This window comes from Styela clava, chromosome 12 (genome assembly GCF_964204865.1).
Source record: "Styela clava chromosome 12, kaStyClav1.hap1.2, whole genome shotgun sequence".
NCBI lineage: Eukaryota > Metazoa > Chordata > Ascidiacea > Stolidobranchia > Styelidae > Styela > Styela clava.
The window spans coordinates 8,498,976-8,524,664 of record NC_135261.1 but is presented as its reverse complement, the minus strand read 5'-3'; the positions used below and the strand labels follow the sequence as shown (position 1 = coordinate 8,524,664).

Genomic DNA, 25,689 nt, shown 5'->3' with positions numbered 1-25,689 from the left:
GATAAATGATGATAAATACTTTTGTACTTATACTCATGTATAGTAGTACGTACAATTTTTTGACCTTCTGAAGTATGCGCACCAAGATGGCGCACAACCTGAACACAGTATGTGTGTACCGGTTAGGGTTAAAGCTGTGCAACATCTTGGTGCGCATACTTCTTGAGCCCCCAATTTTTTTTACTCAAAATCCAAATTGTTGTAATTGTTAGTATTCATAATATTCGCTTTTATAGTATAAGCGTTTGCGAAGATTCAGTGCCGCCCAGATGAATTTATATTAATAGAAATATCAGTAATATAAAGCTAAAAAGTATACTAGAATCTCGTTAGTTGCACCAAGTTAGACAAAAATATATTTTAGCGCTGAAAATTTTTATTGTTTATAATATAAACTTTATATCAGGAAATCATACAATCATCAAAACTGCTTAGTAAAACGTCTGTTTCTAAAACATGAGAGCAATGATAGAATACATGGACACAAAGGTCAGATGTCCAACCGCAGTGGACTATACTAAGCAATTCACATCTGTGCTGGTCAGACGGTAGGTGAGCACAGATTTGTTCAAAATACGTCATTCCACGTGGTGGCGCGAAATGCGCACAAGCAAGCCTCATAGAACTAGGTCGAAATTTGAAATATACTAGAAAAAAATATTCCTTTATAGTTTTATTTCATCTTTATTCAGAGTACTGTAAAATTAAAAAACCGGTTGGCCCACTTGGTTTGTATTGTATTTGTTGTATTTATCGTATTAGCACGTGCTATTAATTAAATTATTTGAAAAACACTACAAACTAGATTAGAACTAAAACAACGTTGGAATTGTTTGATTAAATTTCACGCCATCCATCTATATTATTCAAAAATATGAATTATAATATATTGCACAAAAGTTTTATATAATAATAAACTAAGAATATATTTACTCTGCAGCAAATGAAACCAAACGAAAATGAGGAAAAACAAAATAAGTCGAAAAGACTAATCGGAACGATGATTCTATAAATATAATATAAGTTAAACTAAATGTGCGTAATTGTTAGGAATTAACAGTAAACTCACTGCTTTTTTGTGTAAAATTAGTGAAAATATGAATAGCCTGTATTAGCCTTGGCATTCTGGAACTGATTATTCTTGTTGCTAAAAATAAAAACAAGTACTATGTTTCTGAAATAACATCGTAGGGAACTGGGAGAAAATAGAGGTGATAACATTATTTTTCCATGCCACAAAAAGCTATTTGATATTGTGAGGCTGTGATTTTATTGTTTCAGGGTTTTATAACAGCAACTACCTTTTTTAACAATTCAACTGGTGTTATCGTTCATCTTAATCTTTTTAAATAGTGATTTCAATTTTTCGTGAGCAACTTTATGACCAAGACATAAATATAGCCAGATAAATACACGTTTAAAAAAGTCTTATAAATATCACCTATAAAACGTGTATAAATAAATACAAAATAAAAAGTAATAGATCAGTAGATATAAAAAAATTGGCCCTAATAATTCACTTAAATACATCGAATATATCGACTATGTCGATGTCATAACTCAAATTTTCATAACTCAGAAAGCAAAATTAAATTAGAAGTCTTTGTCCCAGCCTGAGTGTTCACTTTGAGCACTATCATCTCTAGTAAATTCAAAATCATCAAAATGTTGAGTGTCATGAGAGTCTTTCACTTCGGGAACGTATTCAGCTCTAAGCTGTCTCGTCTGGAGTCCAGTCCAATCGAAACCCTAGAAAAATAAAATTTTCATTATCATATATTCACCAACACCGATAGTATTATTGATACCGATATATACATTGAAAGTAGACATGAATAGATAATCGGTAAGACATTGCCAAGTTGAGGTCCAAGTCAGATTACCAAGGAAATCTTAGCAATGTAGTGTCTTTGACTCTTATTAGTTGTCCAAAGTATGTTAATAAAACGGAAATACAAATCACGCTCAATTATTCGGACAGCATAAAGCATATATCTGAATTAGTACGGAGTGTTGTTGAGTACCCCCTTCTGTTTTATACCAATCTTTTAACTCAATATTAAGTTTTAGTGAAGAATCTTTATTTATCACTTTTAAACTTGACTCACTGTGAACCATTTGTGCTCCCGGATGTCATTAATACCGTTTTTCATATTTCCAAGCCTGTGCGAAGGTTTATCTCTGCATAAACGTCGAATAATATCTTTTGCTGGAGATTTTACGTAGTTCTAGAAATAGTGTTTATTATTGTGAATTTTTCCTCACATCATGATCAAAAAAAAAATTACTATTTCCACCAACTGAATTTGAACGTAGAATATTACACTTCAACTATAAGTGCGTTTAATTTAAATTGGATAAAAATTATTATAGTCACTTCCATATTTCTAATTTTTTTTGTTACACTGAGGAGTACGTTATCAACCTGTCTCTAAACAACAAATTTACAATTAAAAAGTTAATCATACAGCAGTAATTTTGTTTTACTTTTAATGTTTATCATTTTTTCCAAGTATAATCTGGTAAACGATACGACTTAAAAGGGACTAGAAGAATGAACTTTTTGTAATTCAATTGTTTATTGATAATCAAGTTATTATTACTCAAATTATACAAATAAAAATTCAAATTAATCATTTTTTTAATGTAATTTTATGAGTATTTCTGCTTTCAATTTGTTCGGGGGCAACACATATGACTGACCGGAAATTCAACTGCTCCGATTCCCTTCGATGCCTTTATGTAGATTTTTGACTCCGAGTTTGAATTAAATGGAGGGACGCCGGTTAACAATTCAAAAGTCAGTATTCCAAGAGCCCAAAGATCCGCTGCCGTGTCATGACCCTGTGAATAGTTTGTAAATTACATTTCCGTTACTGATAAAGTTGTGCGGCACATCATTTTTTTTTTATAGCAAGGATAAAGGGTGCTCCCGAAGTTTTCGTACCAAGATGGCGCACAACCTGAAGATAGTATGTTGTTGTTAGGCTAGGGTTGTTCAGATTATGCGTCATCTTGCTACGAATACTTCCGGAGCGTCGGATAAACAACATAAAAATCAAATATGGCGTTTGCTTTATTGCAGTTTCCAGAATAAGTCCGATGTAAATTCTAAAATAAAGCTATATGTGTGCAAAAGACGGGAAACTAAATCCAATATGTCAAAATCAGCTTGTTTTGTCTCAATGTTCTTTCATCAAATTGACCTTCAAGCTATTCTGTGTCAAAGTAATTCTATTGCGTCAAAGTGTTAAAGTAACTTGGTGGAATAGCAACTTCACATTTGGTATGTTGAAAACAAATTCTTTGCCTTAATAACGTATCTTATTTTGTGTTTGACTACCTGATTCCAAACTACTTCTGGTGCAATATATTGAGGAGTTCCACAGAAAGTCCATGTTCGTTCACCAAGTTCAATAGTTTTAGCGTATCCAAAATCGACGAGTTTGACATAACCATTACTATCCAAAAGTAAATTTTCTGGCTGGAAAAGTAAAATTATACCGTTCAAGTTAACTGTAGAAACAGCAAGAAAAAAATAAAAGACTGGGCATGTTTGAAAGAAATATGAGTGCGGGGATGACGAGGATCAAAAAAGAGGCGCAGCAAAAGAGTATTACTTTTATATCTCGATGTGCTATGTTTCTTTGGTGTATATAATCCAATGCTTCAACTACGCATGCCGTGTAGAATTTAGATCTGGAATCAGAAAATTGTTTTTCTTCGCGTAATCTCGTCCATAATTCTCCTCCAAGACAAGCTTCCATCAACATGTAAACGTACCTACCAAAAGCAAGATATTTACTATATATTCTGTATAACGACATTCCAAACACATGTAACGTAGAATTGTTATATAGGATGTTACGTTGTTAGTAAGAGCACAAAATTCTAGCGTCATGGTAAATCAATATGTTGATATAGACTCACAAATAAAAAGCCTCGAAACGCAACAATATTCCTGCAATTCTACGCAATATACTATGCACAACCGTAGTGACTAACTGCTATTTAAGGATTATTTTGATTTGAATTTTAAAATTGTAATCTATTAACCCTTACTTGCTGTTTTTAAAAGTCCTATAAAGTTCAACTATGAACGGGCAGTGGCATTTGAGTAAAATATTCTTCTCAGAGTAAACATGCTCTTGTTCGTCATTCTCTACAATATGAGCCTGAAAATATTGATAGCAACATTGAATTCAGTTATTCAGATGTCCTTCTTGAAACCATTCTGTACAAAAAGCAACTTAAATGTGAACTATAAGAACAAGAATAAATTTCCTAACATTTGTCTTTTAAGTTACCTTCCTTAGGCTTTTAAGTGCATAGGTAGTTTTCTTATCCTGATATATTCGAACTAATTCCACTCTTCCAAATGAACCTTGTCCTAATACTTTGATAGAATGAAGATCTTTAATGCTCAAAGGTTCAAATGTTTTTCGTCTTGATTTTCGTACCTCCATAGGAGATGAATTTGTTGAAAATGGCGTCACAGAAGAGAAGGAGAATCTATGGGATTGATTAACGGGAATATCAAGGCGTTCAGAGAATGATGGTCGACCGACTTTCCACAGTGTATAAGCTGCATCACCAATTAAATGCACAAAGTACTTTTTGTCCAAAGTGAGACATACCACTTTCTCCGATAAAGCAATAATGTTCGCCGTTCGTTTGTCCCCATCTCGTTGAAGTGCTTTTTCTCCAAAAAAGCTTCCTTTTTTTAAAGTTCGTATGAGTACCTCTTCACGTAATGCTGAACCATTTTTAATTTGAGTAACGTTAACTTCGCCCTCTTTCACGATGTAAAATGTTTTTCCAATTTCGCCTTGTCGTATAATATAGGTTCCCTTTTGAAATTCTTCTTCATTCACAGCATCAGCGATTTTTGCAAACTTTCGAGGACTAAGGTGTTTCAATGGTGTATCTTTGACGAGCTGCAGATTAAATCAAGAAGTTTATATGATATTCATCAGCGTGTATTACTCGTGGGGTTTAACTTAAATAACGGATACCGGATAAAAATTAACTTAAATAAGGATTTAAAAGTCCTGTTTGGATTTTGAGATTCATTTCGAATCTTACCGAAAAGTCACCAGGACAGGAAACCAAATACTTGCCAATTCCAAATAATATACCCATATAGGAGATGTTTTGTATATACTTCATCATAAGCTAACGGTAAGCAAATATTTGGCAATATGAAAAGTTTGCACAAACAAAACTAATGCACGGATACCAGTCAAATAAGATTGGTAATAAATCATAATGTAAGACCATGCATTGTAAATCAACAAATCTGCATTTTTACCAATATTGTATTATTATGTACGAATACGGTATTTCCTGCATTGCTTGCTGCTGCTAGTTCGAAAACTTACTTTTTTTAATTCTGTAATTTTTGATTTTCCAACCTTTACCATGACATGATGATAAATATCTCTTTCAATATACCAGACTTTGACCGGTCTGAGAGTTGCGATGGTTGCTGTTCGTTTACAGTTGTATAATATCGCCAATTCACCAAAAACGTTCCCTTTTGATAAAATGGCTACGCGCTTATCTCCCTATGTAAAAAGATTATTGAACATATAAATAAACCATATGCGTACTAGGTGGTACTACTCATATATTGGAAATTGATTAAATCGTATTTCATCGCTCTACAGCGGCATTGATCAATTTATTGCATGAGGAGAAAGTACCGAGGAATAAGAAAACAAAGTAAACAATAAACCAAGAATTTTTTTCACTCAATGGCGTATTGACTCAGCATATAAGCATGACGTTATACAGCCTGATTAATGGTTCATTTACAAGAACAACACCGAGCAAACACTACTGCGTAAATAAAAAAACAGCAGCCAGCATTCAGGTCAAACAAACGATTATTTATTGGGTGTCTGCTATTTCTCTTGCGGAAAATGGCTTGTACGTGATAGCCTCTGTGTTCTATCGGCATGTGCTGATCGCGATCAAAAAGCTTTAACTACTGCATGTTAAACGAAATTATGTAAATTAATTGCTTTATGTTAATATTATTGAACAAGTTATCATAAATACATTCTGCGTATGGACTTTTAGTTTGAATATGGAAATACACTTCGAGATACAAAATCAATATCTTTGAAAGATTCAGTGATAAAAAAACGACAATTTCTGTTTTTTTTTTAAACTATGTTTTCACATGAGATGAACATTTATGAAAGAATTCAAAATGGAATATTCAATACGTCCTTATACGCTAGAACTTAAAAATAGAGGCTACGTTTGGGTCAAATAATATACCACATAATAAAATGCGTCATGGTTGTAAGCTGCAGTATACTCCAGGTAAATTGCGTGCGAGCAATCAACTGGATAATCGATTCGGGTGTCTTTCTGTGCCAGATCGTCCCGTACGTCGGGCTGTCTAAGACCGCAAAATAAACGATACTCCTATTAACCGACAGTTTTAGTTCACGAGAACATCAAGTTGTTACAAATCAGATGACCGCAGAACTAGTTTAGATAACAAACAATCGAAGACGAGGGAGGGAGAAAGTATTGTAATAAATTACCTTTAAAGTTCTGAAAATTTTGTGATTTATTTTTTATTCTAAAATGGGGTATGGGGAATATTGAGGTTTTTGACCGAACTATGACGTAGAATGATGCAATGAATAAAAACATTGATTCAAAACATAAGTCGAACTTTGACCCAACAACAACTAAACATTTTCAACTGGTCCAACTGAAACTCTGTATGTCATTTCGTACAAAAGTGTGTATTCAGAGACTGTGACGAAACTGCTAGGGTAAAAATGCTCTTCATATTTATAGGAATAACATGTTATTAAAAAATAATAAATCACAGAACCTCCTAGACTACCTACGTGGTTACCTTAATGACTTCACACTCTCCACTGTGAAGTACATAGAAACGATCTCCCGATGTCCCTTCTTTCATTACGGTGTCATTTTGTGGAAATCCTTTTGGTTTCATGTAATTAATCATTTCAAACATTTGACTTTCGCTTAGATGTTGTAAGAGCTCGTTGTTTTGTAGAGACTGAAAAATTAAAAGATATTTCAAGTCAAATACTTTACACCATGGTTGATGGAATTATTAGGATGTGATGAAGATTGAGACCACAACTAACAAAAACTATCATTCAGAGGTTTAAAAAAAGAAGAAATTTTGTTTCAACATGTATTTGGTTTCTGGGTAAATTTATATCACTGTGCTATATTTAGAAAAATTTGTATGTTTCCGGGTGATTTGATTTTTACCGCTAAGTCAGGAGTTTTTTTGTAAATATTTAATAACCCTGCTCTGTTTCTTCGAAAGGGTTCGCTTGATAAATATTGCAGATCATATCGAAATTTACCTCGAATAGAAACTGAATAACATCCGGGGATTTGTAGAATTTTTCTGGCATTACATCTGAATTTATCTTAGCTCCTGCAACTGCCCCTCTTCTTGTTCGTCCCACTGCGTCTTGTGGAGGAACCTGTTGTATATATCAATCGTACGTAGTTTATATGTATTAGCGATAAAGTCTATCGAATGCACCAACTGATTCAAATAAATTAAGTAATTTAAGTATATAACTCAGTATTGATTAAAAATTACTGTTTGAATATTTTTCTCCTTAAAAAGCTTTATTTTGTAATATTTTGTGTTTTATCAATGAATAATAATTAAAACTCACAATCGACCACATTTTTGATTTCAATTCCTTAATTTTTGTTTCTTTCTTCTTCAGTTGTTCTTCATAGTGTGTCTCCTTCGTTTTGTGGATTTTTTCAGTTTGCTAAAACAGTAAATAGCAACATTTTCGATAATTCCTAATATAAATTTTATGAGAAAAAGTGTTTGAACCTCATGCTCAAAACAAGAGCGTATCGTCTAGCTAATAATAAGACAATGACATAGGGTTGTATTTGATTCAGTATTCGCAAAAGTCAGATCCTAATCTGGAACTACAGGACCGAACCTGACAGTATATATAGTCTGTTTCGACTTGCAAATCCGCTTCGAGATATAATATAATCAATTCCTATGTCTGAGCGTCTATAGTGTTATGAAACTTCGTAGAGTAGTCTGATTGGACAAAATATACTATCACCACTAGTCAATCACAAACACGCATAAAAACAAGAGAGCGATGCTCAAATACATGGGCACGAACCCCCAAACAAAGTAGAACGGTAATGTAGTCTGTCACAGTACATACCGGTGCCCGCCGTGTTCACGACTTTGCCTGACCACCAGATCGCGAACGCGGAACCGCCAAAAGGTCAGCAATTTTTATTTTTTATGTTGTCATCGCACAAAAAAAAACGTAAGAAGCTCCTTCAGAGGCAACAGGAATAAATAAAAGTAATAGCCATCTAGCGGAAAATACAATCTTCAACCACTGAAATTTCAAAGCAATTGGTCCAGTAATCAAAGAGAATAGCGATTTTTCCAGTAGGTAATGAGAAGAATCCCAAAGGCAAATATTATTATGTACATTTTGTGTCCAATAAGGAATGGATAGATAAGGCGTAGGAAAATGCTGATATTACACTTTACAAACGTGACAAAGCAAGAAACGGCAGAAATTTAGTTTTAAAATATACATGGGATTAGATATACATACTACTTACAGTTAATTTTTCACTCAATTTCTTAATATGCTTGTTTGCCGATTCAAGCTGTTGCTTTAATTTTTCGTAGATACTGTTTCTTTCCTGAAATATAAAAATATATGTTTAAAAATAGATTGATTTTAATTCGAACCACCATTTAGTACTACCCAGCTCTTAAATACAATCATAAAATTTAATGGTTGGTTGTAAGGTATTAGACAGTGTTTGGATTATTCAATGCATGCCTTAATTTATCGTTAATAGTAGCACACACGCTGAAACAGCTGAGATGTCCGAATGGCCATCTGATTTGCCCATAACTCACGAACAGCTTAGTACACATTGGTTGCGTATATTCTACGAGAAACTGTATAACCTTGTTCAATTTACAACGGATTGTGTGACGCCGCGGATGTCTTTCTTAAATCTAATGCAAACAATGTAACGACTTGTGTATTATGGGAAGATATTCTGCGACGTGTACATAGTTCAGCATAAGAAGCAATTCACCCAACATTTTGGCGATGTTGTAATATCATCAGAAAAGCGATTAATACTTCGTCCACGTATTTTTTTCTCGAAGCATATCCTTTTCTAAGTAATATTGGATCTATATTGACCCATGGTCCCAACTGTCAACAAAAATGTGAGTCGGAATCCACCGAAAGGCTATATTAAATCTTCGATTTAAAAATAATTCAAAATCCATATCAGTACACAACATTCCAAAAGAATGTTTGCATCGCCCAAACAATTTATTATCTTATACCCGAGTTTCTATACAAAACTTAAACGCTGATTCATGTCTAGAATGAAAGTTATTTTTGTCAGTTTTAACAGCATTTTTGACTGATAATTTGACAAACAGCATTAAATAACTTATAAATTTTTATTTTAACCTAGAAAATTTTAATGTGTTATTTCAAATATTTGGTATTCCAGCTAAAAATCAAAACAAAATATTTGAAAGTTTATTATGAACAATAATTTTGCCAAGATATTTCTGACGCTAGCCAGGAATCGTTACAAATTGTACAAATCCTTTACTTGAAAACAATTTCGGTCGTATTTTTAATCCACGCATTCAGTGTGAATATTTAGCGCAGACGGTTATCGACGGGAATTTCCCAAACGAACCGCAATTGCTCATTGTACGTGCCATAGAGAAATCCTATCTCTATCCTATATCTTTGAAATTGGAATTTGTTTTGATCTCGACTTATGTCGCGTCATCCTTGGACAATGTGATATCACAACACACATGACTTTGCTATTTCCGTGCTTCCAATAGATTTTTTTTTAATATAGTTTTAGTATTCATGAAGGTAAAATTGCCGTTGGCATGAATCACGATTTAGAAAAACATAATGGAGGAATATTAAACTCGAATATCAGATGAAAACATAAGTCATAGTAGGTTGACGACAGGCAAATCGATAACAAAGTTTGGGAATCGATGCAAACTTTGAGTATCATTCTTCGCCATTTATTTTTATTTTTATGAATCAAATGTTGATCAGATGTTTCCATGCTCCAAGCTCACTTTTAAATATTGACAAATCATTTTACAACTCTAGTTATAACTCCCATAAATACAATATAGAATGGAAAATCAGCCTGCTAGGAATAAATACAATGAGTCAGAACGTTTATGAATATTCGTAAGCATCGAGGTTCAAGCACGCAAGTACTTTTCGCGTTGTTTGGAACTTCACTGGATCGATAATGATTGAAAGCACGTACATGGGTTTTGGCTAGGCATGTGTAGTTAAATTGAGTGCAGCGATATGACCTTATATGTGACCAAAATACACGTTTACAAAATACATCCGACGTTTCATATCTAATTATTGAAATAATACTAGATGTAATAATAATACTGTAATTCTACACGATAAAGATTTTGTGCTATTTTCTTTTGCACGAAGAATGCCAATAGACCAGAGATTCTAATATTTTCAATTTTGTCTAATTTCTGTTATTATGTCGATGTTTCGTTTTTGACATAACCTGAGAATAAATATCATGATTTGATAGTCGATGTATATCAGAGTTAATTCTTGATGGGGTTCTTAAGGGTGTCATTGATTTTATCTACTGTTTCGTAACAAAGAAACTTAATCTGCCAAATGAAATCACTGAAACCTGCTTCTTTCCCATCTTCTCGTAATATTTTGAATACAACATAATTACAATTTACCGATCCTACCAATTACACAATTTACAACTTACACATAGATCTATATTGACCTTTTCCAGATTACGTGTTAATTCCGTAACTTTCTTTTGCAGTTCCCGTGTTTTTATCTCGACTTTTTCATTAATTTCTTTGTCAAGCTTTTCTTTTTCTTCTTTTTCTAACTCTTTTTCAACGACCGGGTTTTTGAATTGTACTGAACTATGTGTTGCTTTGTTCATTGTTAATTTTCTTTTAGTTTTACAACAACAACAGATGAACGGGAAAGGCATTCTTGTCATTCAAATACATTGTAGTTTAAATTGCTAGATTAAAAGATAATAATGAGTTTAAAAATACTTCGGAACAGTTTAATGTTACGGAAATATTGCGAAAGATGATGAAATACTGATGAGTCACGATAATTAAAAGTGCTATTTCCGTGCCGATGTCTTCCATAATTACCACAATTCAATATCATATGATTGACAATAAGTCAAGTAAAACTAAACGTTTTTGTTCACCAATACAGTCAACAATAGTAGCTTATCTATTGCATGTTTTAACTACAAAAACATATATAATCTTCATACGGTCATATTATATATATTATGCTAACTTCCTCTTTTTTTAAATGGATAACTTAAAAATAACAATCGATGAACCGAAGTTTGAAAGACTAGAAAATAAAACAATTTAAAAAAACAAAGAAATAAAAATCACCCATTTAAAGTTTAGGTGAAATGTAATTTAAGAAGTAAAAATTTACTTTTTGGACATTTCTATACTATTGATTATTTTTTGACCCCCCCCCCCATGTAAATCGTAATCAACAAACTGACTAACATGTCTTAAATTGAATTAATTTATATCCAGAGGATGTATGATATCCCAGGTTTCCAAATTCTCTTTTTTCTATTTCTTTCTAGCCGAAGTCTCACATAGTTTATCCTCTTTATTGAGCGCCTACCGCGTATCAATATATTTAATTTCTCTACCTTCTGTAACATGAGACTCGACGAGAGAACAAGTAAAAATATTGATATGGGTATTTGTTGAACTGCCAAGGCCAGCCAGTACACAATAAACATTCGATTACGTACGTAGACGCCTGACAGTTAAATTGTAGAGTCAACAAAAGTTGTGTAAATTATAGGCGTTTGTCATAAATTCCCGGCGATTTCAATGAGGGCAATGCTACGGCCATAAACCGGGTGGGGTTGTTGCCTTGTTGGTATAATGATATCTAACAGCATACATTAAACGATTATTTATAGGCTAACGTATGAACCGCATTTATTACGCCAAAGTCGGACCATGGATAAGTCACGTTCCTAGTGGCCTATAATTTCGACGCACCCGTTTACGGGGTTACGCAAGACAAGGATGATACGCATTGCGTGCTTTTTTCCATTTTTTCCATGAAGTTCATTTCAAGGACATGCAACTAAAAAGTAGAAAATTGATATATGATGCATGATATCAAACGTCGAAATTCTCAAGAAATATTGCTAGATGGAATCAGTAAAGAAAATATAACCTTTCGCTCCTATTTATGAAGATACGAAACAAAGTGTCCAACCAACACCCAGTCGGGTAATGTCTGACTAAACATGACTGATATGTGAAGTGAGATTTTTATGTATGTGTCATGTTTGTATGTCTATAATTTCACACGTTTTTTTTGTGACCGGAAAAGGAATCTCTGGAATTCGCATTGTTGATATGGCCATATGACGTCGATTATGATTCTCTAACGCATATTACGTAACGGCGGGTGCCTAATATATTCGGAGAATATATCTTTAATAAATTATTTGGAAGCGCTCTTGTTTATACAAACCTATATACGACAGGTTTACGAGCTTAACGGCACGTATATGGTGGTATGACTAACAGTATTTCATTACCAGGTCAGATAAATCTCGAAATATCATTTATATGAACACGACTTTATCACACCAATACGAACACGTCGTGTTACTAAGCTACGCTTAATGTTGTTTTCCTATTTGCAATTGAAGTTGCAGAAAATATTAATAAGGTCACCTGGTTACTAAAACCGATATAAACTCTTGGAAAAAGGTCGAAAAATTGATCGCTTGAAACCTATGAAGTCAAGAAGGATTTTCGAAAAACGTAAGTTCGACATAAAATTACAAACAAAACACCATTACGAATCTTCTATCTATCATTGATTAGTTTTTGTCCATGGAATCGTGTACTATCATAAAAAAGAGGTATTGTAGAGAATATTCTGCTTTGACCCTTTATAAAGGGATTCCATTTTAGCTTTAAAAACTAAAAAAAGTAAATGATTCATTGCACCGTTTGTTGTTAACATACATTTTAAACGTTACTTCAAAAACGGACTTTAAAATTTCCTAAATAGACATTGTCCGACAGGGCGAGGGGTTAATCACATTCAGAAATAAGCGACGCCATAATAGTCCATTAATCCATTAATTAAGAATGGGAAATAAAATCGCGGTTATACAATACGAGATACTTTTTACCGTCTACTTCCAGTATTCAGTCGAATGATTAGGGCATTCAAGAGCAGATAATGTTCCTCCATATTAATACATATATAGTCTCGCGGTAGATGACCATAGCTGTATACAAATAGCCTACTTCATGCATAGCTGCTAGGCTGTGTTATAAAAAGCAGATTTGGTTTGAGTGGGGTCACGCCAACAACACTATCTATAGGGACTAGTCATTTTATCGAACACTGTTTCAAGGAAGGCATTTCTCATATGTTCCAAGGGCTTCAAATGTTGTATAATATGTAACTAATTACAGGAGATCAATGATTAAATATATAAATACGAAGATCAAATGATTTCTTCGATGTCAGCGAAATTCCAGCCAAACGATAGAATAATTGTACCAGATTATGTATGAAGGTGTGTTCAGTGTTCCCATGAACTACAACAAAACAGTAAAATTTCGGATACCAAATCGTGTCGTAGAAATCTGAAAAATAATTATCACAGCTTTCTAACGACTTCATCCATCTTCAAGTACTGAGAATCTGATATAGAATGTACCATTAGTTGCGAATACAAAGCAATTTTTTTAAAACAAAAACAGTAACAACAGCAATTTAGCAAAACGATACATATGATGCGGTTATAACAACCAACTCTTAAGCACCCCTTGTCTTTATGTTGAACCCAAATTCTCAACAATGACTTGTCTGTTCTTATGCTTTTGATTTTATGTGGACCCACGGGGCAGGGAATAGTGAGAACACGAAGCTCCGAGAGACAGTAGAAACTTAAATCATTGACATGGCCTACCTTCCTAGGAACGACTCGACTTTTCTTAAATTTCGATTTTATGCGCAGGATACGGTGAACCAACGAAACACTGAATATGGACAATTGAACATTCTTAGGCGCTAACATTGCTTAGCTATCTGACTATAAAGAAGTGGCGATTCTCCAAAGTGAACAATCGTTAGGTAGGAATACGTTTAAGCAGCATTTACGATATAACTGGGACGTTAATTTTAAAGCCATCGATTTCAGCAACAAGCTCGTTCGTTGATAAAACCGCTGAACATCCAGTTTACTCTCATCAAAAGAGCTCGAATATATAGACACAGTTGCCGAGACAGAATTATTTCCATTCATGAAAATTAGAAATCAAATCTAACCACCAATGCGCTTCATACCTGATATTTTAAGGCTTTACCTGAGCACTGGGTTTTTCGAAAAGATGAGGTGCACTCGCAGTGACTGAAATTACGTTTTCTATGTAGGTTGGCCGGCATTCCAAACGGATTACCAGTTATGAAATAACCACCAATTCTGATGATACAAGGCAAACGGTTTCTATTACTGAAGCTAAAATACAGAACACGTCAGGAGAAACAAAAACAATAATTCAGCAAAACATCTAGGACAATGTTATACAATATATATTCAAAAATTTATTCCCATGTAAATGTGAAATACTCTTGATATAGGATCCGTAGTCGACCAACTATCATCTACATGTATATTTTTTTTATGAATTTTATCGATTTGACGACTTGTACAACTATGTCACATTTGTTTTAATATTCTGTTTCATCAAATACAACCAATGTAGGTTGATGTTTACAATCACATTGCTGGTCTTGATTTTTAAAATAATTAAAGTTTATGCAGAAAAAGAAGTATTTAGAACTGAGAGAAAAGGAAGTAATGATATAAGAAAAAGAAACATTTCGATTTAATACGAAAGAAAGAGATCAGGAGAGAAAGAGGGTAAAACTAAAATCATATTTGGTATTAGAAAGAAAAATTTTCCTATTACAGAATATCCTTCTAGCCGCATTCGAATAAGCGACCAGAATAATAATACTGTTCCTTCAAATGGAAGCTCGTTCGGGATTCGAACCCGGGACCACTCCCACCCGAAGTTAGAATCATATCCCAAGACCATCGAGCCAACCACCATATTGAGTTTATAAAGACATTGTCAGTCTTGCTTTTCAAAATAATAAAAGGCTTGCAGACATGTGAGTATTTAGAACTAAGAAGAAAAAAAAGTAATGAAATATAGCAATAGAAACATTTCGATGTAAAACGAAAGACAGAGATCAAGAGATAGAGAGGGACAAAACTCAAATCATATTTTGTGTTGTAAAAGTCCATTCCTTCTCATTATAAATGCATCTTCAAGCGGCATTCGAACCAACTAACTATGAATATCACCTTTCTACCTAGAAGATTCGCTCTAGATTTTAAAAACTACGCCAGCGACCGATATATCTCAATTTGGGAGGGGCATTACGCCCGAGTTGAAATTCATAAATTGATGTGTAACATACAAAAACCAAAACACAAACTAAATACAACTTGTTGGGCTTGCAAGGAGGAAACACTCATGTCATGGGATATCACTCTGTTACATGTTTGAAGGTACATGCACCAGAACATGTCGCATCAATCATTCCAACAACTCCCATCTTAATGCTGTTTTGATAGCATGACTTTACGTGTCAGCACATGATACAATCTGCAATGGACGCAGTGCTTGCAATTAGTACCGATAGAAATACCAATTTAAAAATTTGGATCAGAAGAGAGAGATTTATTGTTCCGTCGACCAGAAAATAAGCATTGGTACAATAATATATATATATATATATTTCTATTTTATCGATTTGGTCGACAACACGGAGTTATTTTCGCTGTATTTGGGCGACGGGAATTTTTGGGCCACATTTTGTTGTCGCCCAAATAGTTTGGGCTTTATTTTCTACATAAATCCCTCAAGCAAAAAGTCTGAAACTTTTCGTCATTTTCAACATTACCCTCAACTATCACCACATAATTAATGTTGGATTTGAAATTCAAGCAAAAAAACTCTGGTTTTTGCCGACAGTTTCTAGGCCTAGCTATATCCCGTTTTGCTATTTTTGCTAAATTGTGGCTACAAAAATAAATCATGATTTTCTCTTTTCTAACCCGGTTATCTTTTGGCCAGAATTGGAGGATTAACAAGAAAAAATTGTCGCTATCGTATGGTATTCCAATAATTCACCGGAAACTTATCTGGGACTTGCGACACTGCTATGGTATATTTCACTCTGACAAAATGTGCAAATTGCAGACGAGACATATGACGTCATATATGGTCTGCGTCTGCTCTGTCAGGAGCGATGAGAGAAGTTGGTTTTAGTTATCGTTTTGAATCAAAGGCAATTCAGTTTGTACATAAGGATGCGGGACATGTTATTATGTAAAACAAAGGCTCTGAGATATTGTATGCAAAGAAATAGTTTGAGATGATGTTATCACTTTGAGTCTGCAAAGTATCTCGCTACCTAATTATGGAAGACATGAAAATATATGGAACAGACGTGATAGTCCTATCCAGTGCGACAGAATAGGATTTCGCAGTAAATGTAGTCTAGTCCAATATTTTTTTAAAAAAGGTAAACTTTATATTATTTTGTAAAATAAATTTATGTTTTGTTTTCCTAGTCACAGATTTGGGAAAAAACGAAGCTGACAGAAGATCATTGAACGTGTACGGAAGTCTGTCAAAAATCAGGAAAAGGAAAACTTTTCAAGCAAACTCGAGAACATTAAAATAGAAAGTTTATAGTATATATATATATAAGATAATTTTGAGTCATTTAAAAACATGTGGAAGGAAAACTGTTAGTTGAAGAACAAAAGCCCTAGACCAACGAGCCAATCTAGTGAAGAAGTTTACAACGACATTTTCAGCCTTGATTTTAAAATAATCAAACTCTATGCAAACATTGGGGTATTTTGGACTGAGGGGTTAAGATAGTATTGACATGGATAAATAGATACATTGATATATTATACGGAGGAAAGAGAACCGGAGAGAGGAAAGGTGAAACTCAAATCATATATTGTTTTAAAAATTACAAATTTTATCTGTTATAAAATTTATCTGAAAGGTTGAGATAGTATTGACATGGAAAAATAGAAACATTGCGATATATTACAAAAGAGAGACCGGAGAGAGGAAGGGCGAAACTGAAATCATGTATTGTTTTTAAAATTACAAATTTTATCTATTTTAAAAGCTCCTTCGAGCCGGAATCGAACCAGGGAACTATGGATATCAGCTTTCTATCACTACAGTCCACCGCTCTACCAACTGAGCTACCGAAGGTCACACGACTAGGAAAGCATCAGTTCTGAGTTGAAGTCATAAATTGAGATGTAACATGAAAAAAAACACATGATCAGAAAATCTGTCAGATTGATGACAAATTGTTATTATTAAGTAAGAATTTGATCTAGACTAGGCAATTATACAATAGTGAGGACTCGTCCCGGATTTGAACAAAAGGCGATGTTCACAACGACATATTCAATATAATGAAAGTCTATGCAGACATAACAAATTTATTTAGATCTCCCTATTAAAAAAATTCCTCCGAGCCGGACTCGAACCGGCGACCTATGGATCTCAGCCTTCTACCCCTACAGTCCACCGGTCTATCAACTGAGCTATCGAAGGGCATAGCTCCGGCAAAACGCCTGATTTAAAATTCATGAATTGAAATGTTTAATACAAAAACCAAAACACATGATCAGACATTCTGTCTGAATTAGGAGAAGTTTTTAAATACGACATTGGTTCAGACTGGGTAGTGATACAAAATTCAGGGCTCGTCCGGGATTTTAACCCGGGACCTCACGCACCCAAAGCGAGAATCATACCCCTAGGGCCTAGACCAAGGAGCCAATCTAGTGAAGAAGTTTACAACGACATTTTCAGCCTTGATTTTAAAATAATCAAACTGTATGCAAACATTGGGGTATTTTGAACTGAGAGGTTAATATAGTATTGATATGAAAAAATAGAAACATTGATATATTATACGGAAGAAAGAGAACCGGAGAGAGGAAAGGTGAAACTCAAATCATATATTGTTTTAAAAATTACAAATTTTATCTGTTATAGAATTTATCTGAAAGGTTGAGATAGTATTGACATGGAAAAATAGAATCATTGCGATATATTACGAAAGACTGACCGGAAAGAGGAAGGGCGAAACTGAAATCAAGTATTATTTTTAAAATTACAAATTTTATATATTTTAAAATCTCCTTCGAGCCGGATTCGAACCGGCGACCTATGGATATCATCTTTCTATCACTACAGCCCACCGCTCTACCAACTGAGCTACCGAAGGTCACACGATTAGGAAGGCATTACGCCTGAGTTGACGTTCATAAATGGAGATGTTTAATACAAAAACCAAACAACATGATCAGACATTCTGTCCTAATATTGAGAAGTTATTAAATGAGGCATAGGTTCAGAATGGGTAGTGATACGAAAGCGAAGTCTCGTCCGTGATTTAAACACGGGACCTCTTGCACCGAAAGCGAGAATCATACCCCTAGACAAACGAGCCAACCGAAAGCCGATGTTTACAACGACATTTTCAGCCTTGATTTTAAAATAATCAAACTCTATGCAAACATTGGGGTTCTTTGGACTGATAGGTTAAGATAGTATTGACATGGATAAATAGAAACATTGATATATAATACGGAAGAGAGAGAGAACCGGACAGAGGAAAGGTGAAACTCAAATCATATATTGTTTTAAAAATTACAAATTTTATCTAATATAAAATTTATCTGAAAGGTTAAGATAGTATTGACATGGAGAAACAGAAACATTGCGATATATTACGGAAGAGTGAGAACCGGAGAGTGGAAGGGCGAAACTGAAGTCATGTATTGTTTTGTCCGTGATTTGAACCCGCGACCTCTCGCACCCAAATCGAGAATCATACACCTAGACCAATGAGCCAATGGATAGCTTAAGTTCTACAACGACATTTTCAGCCTTCATTTTTGAAATAATCAAACTCTATGCAGACATTGGGGTATTTTGGACTGACAGGATAAAATAGTATTGAAATGGAGAAATAGAAACATTGCGATATATTACGAAAGACAGAGAACCGGAGAGAGGAAGGGCGAAACCGAAATCATGTATTGTTTTAAAAATTATAAATTTTATCTATTTTAAAAGCTCCTTAGAGCCGGATTCGATCCAGCGATCTATGGATATCAGCTTTCTCTCACTACAGTACACCGCTCTACCAACTCAGATATCGAAGGTAATACGACTAGGAATGCATTACGCCTGAGTTGACGTTCATAAATGGAGATGTTTAATACAAAAACCAAAAAACATGATCAGACATTCTGTCCTAATATTGAGAAGTTATTAAATGAGACATTGGTTCAGACTGGGAAGTGATACGAAAGCGAAGTCTCGTCCGTGATTTAAACACGAGACCTCTCGCACCGAAAGCGAGAATCAAACACATAGACCAACGAGCCAATCGATAGCTTGAGGTTTACAACGACATTTTCAGCCTTCATTTTTGAAATACTTAAACTCTATGCAGACATTGGGGTATTTTGGACTGACAGGATAAGATAGTATTGAAATGGAGAAATAGAAACATTGCGATATATTTCGTAAGACAGAGAACCGGTGAGAGGGAGGGTGTAACTCAAATCAGATATTGTTTGAAAATTACAAATAGGCCGGATTCAAACCAGCGACCTATGGATATCAGCTTTCTATCACTACAGTCCACCGCTCTACCAACTGAGCTATCGAAGGAGACACGTCTATTAAAGCATGACCTCAGAGTTGGAGTTCATAAATTGAGATATAATATGAAAAAACAAAACACATGATCGGACAATCTTTCAGATTGATGAGAAATTGTTATTATTAAGTAAGAATTTGATCTCGACTGGGCAGTTATACAATCGTGCGGAATCGTCCCAGATTTGAACAAAAGGCGATGTTCACAACGACCTATTCAATATAATGATTTCAAGATAATGATTCAATAACAAATTTTAGTTCTTCGGAGCTTTAGATCTAGAGCCGGATTTGAAAACCTATTCAATATAATGATTTCAAGATAATGATTCAATAAGAAAATTTAAGTTCTTCGGAGCTTTAGATCTAGAGCCGGATTTGAACAGCGACCTATGAATAGTCCATCTCTACTCCAACTCAGCTATTAAATGAGACATTAGTTCATACTGGGTAGTGTTACAAGAGCCAGGGCTCGTGCGGGATATGAACCCGGGACCCCGGGACCTCTCGCACCCAAACCGAGAATCATACCCCAAGACCAACGAGCCAATCGAAAGCCTAATTTTACAACGACATTTTCAGCCTTAATACTAAAATAATCAAACTCTATCCAGACATTGGGGTATCTTGGACTGAGAGTTAAAGATAATATTGACATGAAGAAATAGAAACAATTATATATAATATGAAAGTGAGAGAACCGGAGAGAAGAAGGGTGAAACTCAAATCATATATTGTTTTAAAAATTTCAAATTTTATCTATTATAAAATTTATCCGAGAGGTTAACATAATATTGACATGGGGAAATAGAAACATTATATATAATACGAAAAAGATAGAACGGGAGAGAGGAAGGGTGAAACTCAAATCATATATTGTTTTAAAAATTAAAAATGTTATTCATTATGAAAGGTCCTTCGAGCCGGATTCGAAACAGCGACCTATGGATATCTGATTTCTATCACTACAGTCCACCGCTCTACCAACTGAGCTATCGAAGGTCACACGAAAAAGAAGGAATTACGGCTGAGTTGACGTTCCTAAATGGAGATGTTTAATACAAAAACCAAAACATATGATGTTTGATACAAAAACCTAAACACAGGATCATACATTCTTTCCCAAATATGCGAATTATCAAATGAGACATTGGGTAAGTCTGAGTAGTGATACAAAAGCGAGGTCTCGTCCGTTATTTGATCCCGTAACCTCTCGCACTCAAAGCGAGAATCAAACAAATAGACCAACGAGCCAATCGATAGCTTGAGGTTTACAACGACATTTTCAGCCTTCATTTTTGAAATAATTAAACTCTATGCAGACATTGGGGTATTTTGGACTGACAGGTTAAGATAGTATTGAAATGGAGAAATAGAAACATTGCGATATATTACGTCAGACAGAGAACCGGGGAGAGGAAGAATGAAACTCAAATCATATATTGTTTAAAAATTACAAATCCCATCTATTTCAAAAGCTCCTTCGAGCCGGATTCGAACCAGCGACCTATGGATATCAGCTTTCTACCACTACAGTCCACCGCTCTACCAACTGAGCTATCGAAGGACACACGTCTATTAGAGCATTACCTCTGAGTTGGAGTTCATAAATTGGGATATAACATGAAAAAAACAAAACACATAACAAATTTATTTAGATCTCCCTATGGAAAAAAAATTCCTTCGAGCCGGGTTCGAACCAGCAACCTATGGATTTCAGCCTTCCACCCTTACAGTCCATCGGTGTATCAACTGAGCTATCGAAGCATTAATACTCAGTTGGAGTTTATAAATAGAGATTTAACATGAAAAAAACATAACACATGATCGGATAATCTGTCAGATTGATGACAAATTGTTATTATTAAGTAAGAATTTGATCTCGACAGGGCAATAGTGAAGAATCGTCCCGGATTTGAACAAAAGGCGATGTTTACAACGACATATCCAATATAATGAAAGTCTATGCAGACATAACAAATTTATTTAGATCTCCTTATTAAAAAAATTCCTTCGAAGCGGATTCGAACCAGCGAACTATGGATTTCAGCTTTCTACCCCTACAGTCAACCGGTCTATCAACTGAGCTATCGGAGGGCATATCTTGACAAGACGCCTGATTCAAATTTCATACATTGAAATGTTTAATACAAAAACCAAAACACATGATCAGACATCATGTACGAATTATGAGAAGTTATTTAAGGAAATATTGGTTCAGACTGGGTAGTGATACAAAAGCAAGAGCTCGTCCAGGATTTGAACCCGGGAACTCTCGCACCCAAGCGAGAATCATACCCCTAGACCAACGAGTCAATCCAAAGCCGGAGTTTACAACGACATTTTCAGCCTTGATTTTAAAATAATCAAACTCTATGCAAACATTGGGGTATTTTGGACAGATAGGTTAAGATAGTATTGACATGGATAAATAGAAACAGTGCGATATGTTATGAAAAACAGAGAACCGGAGAGAGGAAGGGCGAAACTGAAATCATGTATTGTTTTAGAAATTACACATTTTATCGATTTCCAAAGCTCCTCCGAGCCGTATTCGAACCAGCGACCTATGGATATCAGCTTTCTATCAATACAGTCTACCGTTCTACCAACTGAGTTATTGAAGGTTACACGACTAGGAAGGCATTACGCCTCAGTTGACGTTCATAAATGGAGATGTTTGATACAAAAACCAAAAAACATGATCAGACATTCTGTCCTAATATTGAGAAGTTATGAAATGAGACATTAGTTCAGACTGGGTAGTGACACGAAAGCGAAGTCTCGTCCGTGATTTAAACACGGGACCTCTCGCACCGAAAGCAAGAATCATACACATACACCAACGAGCCAATCGATAGCTTGAGGTTTACAACGACATTTTCAGCCTTCATTTTTGAAATACCCAAACTCTATGCAGAAATTGGGGTAATTTACGACTGGCAGGATAGGATAGTATTAAAACGGAGAAATAGAAACATTGCGATATATTACGTCAGACAGAGAACCGGAGAGAGGAAGGGTGAAACTCAAATCATATATTGTTTAAAAATTACAAATTTTATCTATTTCAAAAGCTCCTTCGAGCCGGATTCGAACCAGCGACCTATGGATATAAGCTTTCTATCACTGCAGTCCACCGCTCTACCAACTGAGCTATCGAAGGAAACACGTGTATTAAAGCATTACCTCTGAGTTGGAATTCATAAATTGAGATATAACATGAAAAAAACAAAACACATAACAAATATATTTAGATCTCCATATAAAAAAAAAATTCCTTCGAGCTGGATTCGAATCAGCAACCTATGGATCTCAGCCTTCTACCCCTACAGTCCACCGGTCTATCATTTGAGCTATCGAAGCATTAATCCTCAGTTGGAGTTCGTAAATAGAGATATAAAAGGAAAAAAACAAAACACATGATCGGATAATCTGTCAGATTGATGAGAAATTTTTATTATTAAGTAAGAATTTGATCTCGACTGGGCAATAGTGAAGAATCGTCCCGGATTTGAGCAAAAGGCGATGTTCACAACGACATATCCAATATAATGAAAGTCTATGCAGACATAACAAATTTATTTAGATCTCCTTATTAAAAAATTCCTTCGAGGCGGATTCGAACCAGCGAGCTATGGATTTCAGCCTTCTACCTCTACAGTCAACCGGTCTATCAACTGAGCTATCGAAGGGCATATCTTGGCAAGATGCCTGATTTAAAATTCATACATTGAAATGTTTAATACAAAAACCAAAACTCATGATCAGACATTCTGTATGAATTATGAGAAGTTATTTAATGAAACATTGGTTCAGACTGGGTAGTGATACAAAAGCAAGGGCTCGTCCGGGATTTGAACCCGGGACCTCTCGCACCCAAAACGAGAATCATACCCCTGGACCAACGAGCCAATCGAAAGCCGGAGTTTACAACGACATTTTTAGCCTTGATTTTAAAATATTCAAACTCTATGCAAAGATTGGGGTATTTTGGGGTAATGATACAAAAACGAGCGCTCGTTCGGGATTTGAACCCGGGACTTCTCGCACCCAAAGCGAGAATCAAACTCCTAGACCATCGAGCCAATCGGAAGCCGAAGTTTACAACGATATTTTCAGCCTTAATTTTGAAATAATCAAACTCTATGCAAACATTGGGTTATTTTGGACTGAGAGGTTAAGATATTATTGACATGGATAAGTAGAAACATTGATATATATTACGGAAGAAAGAGAACCGGAGAGAGGAAAGGTGAAACTCAAATCATATATTGTTTTAAAAATTAAAAATTTCATCTATTATAAAGTTTATCTGAAAAGTTAAGATAGTATTGACATGGAGAAATAGAAACATTTCGATATATGACGAAAGACAGAGAACCGGAGAGAGGAAGGGCTAAACTGAAATCATGTATTGTTTTAAAAAATACAAATTTAATCTATTTCAAAAGCTCCTCCGAGCCGGATTCGAACCAGCGACCTATGGATATCAGCTTTCTATCACTACAGTCCACCGCTCTACGAACTGAGCTATCGAAGGTCATACAACAAGGAATGCATTACTCCTGAGTTGACGTTCCTAAATTGAGATCTAACATGAAAAAACCAAAACACATGATCAGAGATTCTGTCTGAATTATGAGAAGTTATTAAACGAGACATTGGTTCAGACTGGGTGGTGATACAAAAGCAAGGGCTCGTCCGGGATTTGAACCCGGGACCTCTCGCACCCGAAGTGAGTATCATACCCCTAGACCAACTAGCCAATCGAAAGCCGGAGTTTACAACGACATTTTCAGCCTCGGTTTTAAAATAATCAAACTCTATGCAGACATCGGGGTATTTTGGACTGAGAGTTTAAGATAGTATTGACATGGATAAATAGAAACATTGATATATAATACGGAAGAAAGAAAACCGGAGAGAGGAAAGGTGAGACTAAAATCATAGATCGTTTTAAAAATTACAAATTTCATCTGTTATAAAATTTATCTGAAAGGTTGAGATAGTATTGACATGGAGAAATAGAAACATTGCGATATGTTTTGAAAAACAGAGAACCGGAGAGAGGAAGGGCGAAACTGAAATCATGTATTGTTTTAGAAATTACACACTTTATCGATTTCGAAAGCTCCTCCGAGCCTTATTCGAACCAGCGACCTATGGATATCAGCTTTCTATCACTACAGTCTACCGTTCTACCAACTGAGTTATTGAAGGTTACACGACTAGGAAGGCATTACGCCTCAGTTGACGTTCATAAATGGAGATGTTTGATACAAAAACCAAAAAACATGATCAGACATTCTGTCCTAATATTGAGAAGTTATGAAATGAGACATTAGTTCAGACTGGGTAGTGACACGAAAGCGAAGTCTCGTCCGTGATTTAAACACGGGACCTCTCGCACCGAAATTTGTAATTTTTAAAACGATATATGATTTTAGTCTCACCTTTCCTCTCTCCGGTTTTCTTTCTTCCGTATTGTATATCAATGTTTCTATTTATCCATGTCAATACTATCTTAAACTCTCAGTCCAAAATACCCCGATGTCTGCATAGAGTTTGATTATTTTAAAACCGAGGCTGAAAATGTCGTTGTAAACCCCGGCTTTCGATTGGCTAGTTGGTCTAGGGGTATGATTCTCGCATCGGGTGCGAGAGTTCCCGGGTTCAAATCCCGGACGAGCTCTTGCTTTTGTATCACTACCCAGTCTGAACCAATGTTCCCTTAAATAACTTCTCATAATTCGTACATAATGTCTGAT

At 35.0% G+C, this 25,689-nt stretch overlaps 2 protein-coding genes and 8 non-coding genes across 10 annotated transcripts; all 10 read right to left on the bottom strand.

Moving 5' to 3' along the window:
- Positions 1-572: 572 nt before the first annotated feature.
- On the bottom strand, positions 573-5,562 carry LOC120336876 (cGMP-dependent protein kinase 1-like). The gene is made up of 8 exons (XM_039404649.2): positions 5,382-5,562; positions 4,308-4,937; positions 4,063-4,175; positions 3,621-3,783; positions 3,344-3,484; positions 2,704-2,844; positions 2,109-2,228; positions 573-1,749 (listed from the first exon to the last, which is right to left on the bottom strand). Exons 1-8 carry the CDS (start codon positions 5,421-5,423, stop codon positions 1,594-1,596), a joined length of 1,506 nt encoding a protein of 501 aa, XP_039260583.2. The 5' UTR covers positions 5,424-5,562; the 3' UTR covers positions 573-1,593.
- Positions 5,563-6,710: 1,148 nt separating this feature from the next.
- Positions 6,711-11,086, bottom strand: LOC120336868 (cGMP-dependent protein kinase 2-like). The gene is made up of 6 exons (XM_039404638.2): positions 10,849-11,086; positions 8,635-8,718; positions 7,695-7,796; positions 7,371-7,493; positions 6,876-7,051; positions 6,711-6,792 (listed from the first exon to the last, which is right to left on the bottom strand). Exons 1-6 carry the CDS (start codon positions 11,083-11,085, stop codon positions 6,711-6,713), a joined length of 804 nt encoding a protein of 267 aa, XP_039260572.2. The 5' UTR covers position 11,086.
- Positions 11,087-17,355: 6,269 nt separating this feature from the next.
- On the bottom strand, positions 17,356-17,443 carry Trnay-gua (transfer RNA tyrosine (anticodon GUA)). The gene is given in 2 exon segments: positions 17,356-17,391; positions 17,407-17,443. It is a non-coding gene; the product is annotated as a tRNA-Tyr (tRNA).
- A 263-nt stretch (positions 17,444-17,706) lies between these two features.
- Trnay-gua (transfer RNA tyrosine (anticodon GUA)) lies at positions 17,707-17,794 on the bottom strand. The gene is given in 2 exon segments: positions 17,707-17,742; positions 17,758-17,794. It is a non-coding gene; the product is annotated as a tRNA-Tyr (tRNA).
- Positions 17,795-18,385: 591 nt separating this feature from the next.
- Trnay-gua (transfer RNA tyrosine (anticodon GUA)) lies at positions 18,386-18,473 on the bottom strand. Its single transcript is given in 2 exon segments — positions 18,386-18,421; positions 18,437-18,473. It is a non-coding gene; the product is annotated as a tRNA-Tyr (tRNA).
- A 2,359-nt stretch (positions 18,474-20,832) lies between these two features.
- Positions 20,833-20,920, bottom strand: Trnay-gua (transfer RNA tyrosine (anticodon GUA)). Its single transcript is given in 2 exon segments — positions 20,833-20,868; positions 20,884-20,920. It is a non-coding gene; the product is annotated as a tRNA-Tyr (tRNA).
- Positions 20,921-21,397: 477 nt separating this feature from the next.
- Positions 21,398-21,485, bottom strand: Trnay-gua (transfer RNA tyrosine (anticodon GUA)). Its single transcript is given in 2 exon segments — positions 21,398-21,433; positions 21,449-21,485. It is a non-coding gene; the product is annotated as a tRNA-Tyr (tRNA).
- Positions 21,486-22,996: 1,511 nt separating this feature from the next.
- Positions 22,997-23,084, bottom strand: Trnac-gca (transfer RNA cysteine (anticodon GCA)). The gene is given in 2 exon segments: positions 22,997-23,032; positions 23,048-23,084. It is a non-coding gene; the product is annotated as a tRNA-Cys (tRNA).
- A 676-nt stretch (positions 23,085-23,760) lies between these two features.
- On the bottom strand, positions 23,761-23,832 carry Trnap-ugg (transfer RNA proline (anticodon UGG)). Its single transcript has one exon. It is a non-coding gene; the product is annotated as a tRNA-Pro (tRNA).
- A 541-nt stretch (positions 23,833-24,373) lies between these two features.
- Positions 24,374-24,461, bottom strand: Trnay-gua (transfer RNA tyrosine (anticodon GUA)). Its single transcript is given in 2 exon segments — positions 24,374-24,409; positions 24,425-24,461. It is a non-coding gene; the product is annotated as a tRNA-Tyr (tRNA).
- Between the last annotated feature and the right edge of the window lie 1,228 nt (positions 24,462-25,689).

What these genes read in the sequence shown, in the direction of transcription:
- LOC120336876 (XM_039404649.2), bottom strand. Translation starts at nt 5,423, where the DNA reads ATGGTAAAGGTTGGAAAATCAAAAATTACAGAATTAAAAAAA. An exon ending in AGGACTTTTAAAAACAGCAA is followed by an intron (nt 3,784 to 4,062) that starts GTAAGGGTTAAT and finishes TGCTTTTGGTAG; the next exon opens with GTACGTTTACATGTTGATGG. An exon ending in GGGAGCACAAATGGTTCACA is followed by an intron (nt 1,750 to 2,108) that starts GTGAGTCAAGTT and finishes TTATTTTTCTAG; the next exon opens with GGTTTCGATTGGACTGGACT.
- LOC120336868 (XM_039404638.2), bottom strand. Translation starts at nt 11,085, where the DNA reads ATGCCTTTCCCGTTCATCTGTTGTTGTTGTAAAACTAAAAGAAAATTA. An exon ending in AGGTCAATATAGATCTATGT is followed by an intron (nt 8,719 to 10,848) that starts GTAAGTTGTAAA and finishes TTTATATTTCAG; the next exon opens with GAAAGAAACAGTATCTACGA. An exon ending in AATTGAGTGAAAAATTAACT is followed by an intron (nt 7,797 to 8,634) that starts GTAAGTAGTATG and finishes TTACTGTTTTAG; the next exon opens with CAAACTGAAAAAATCCACAA.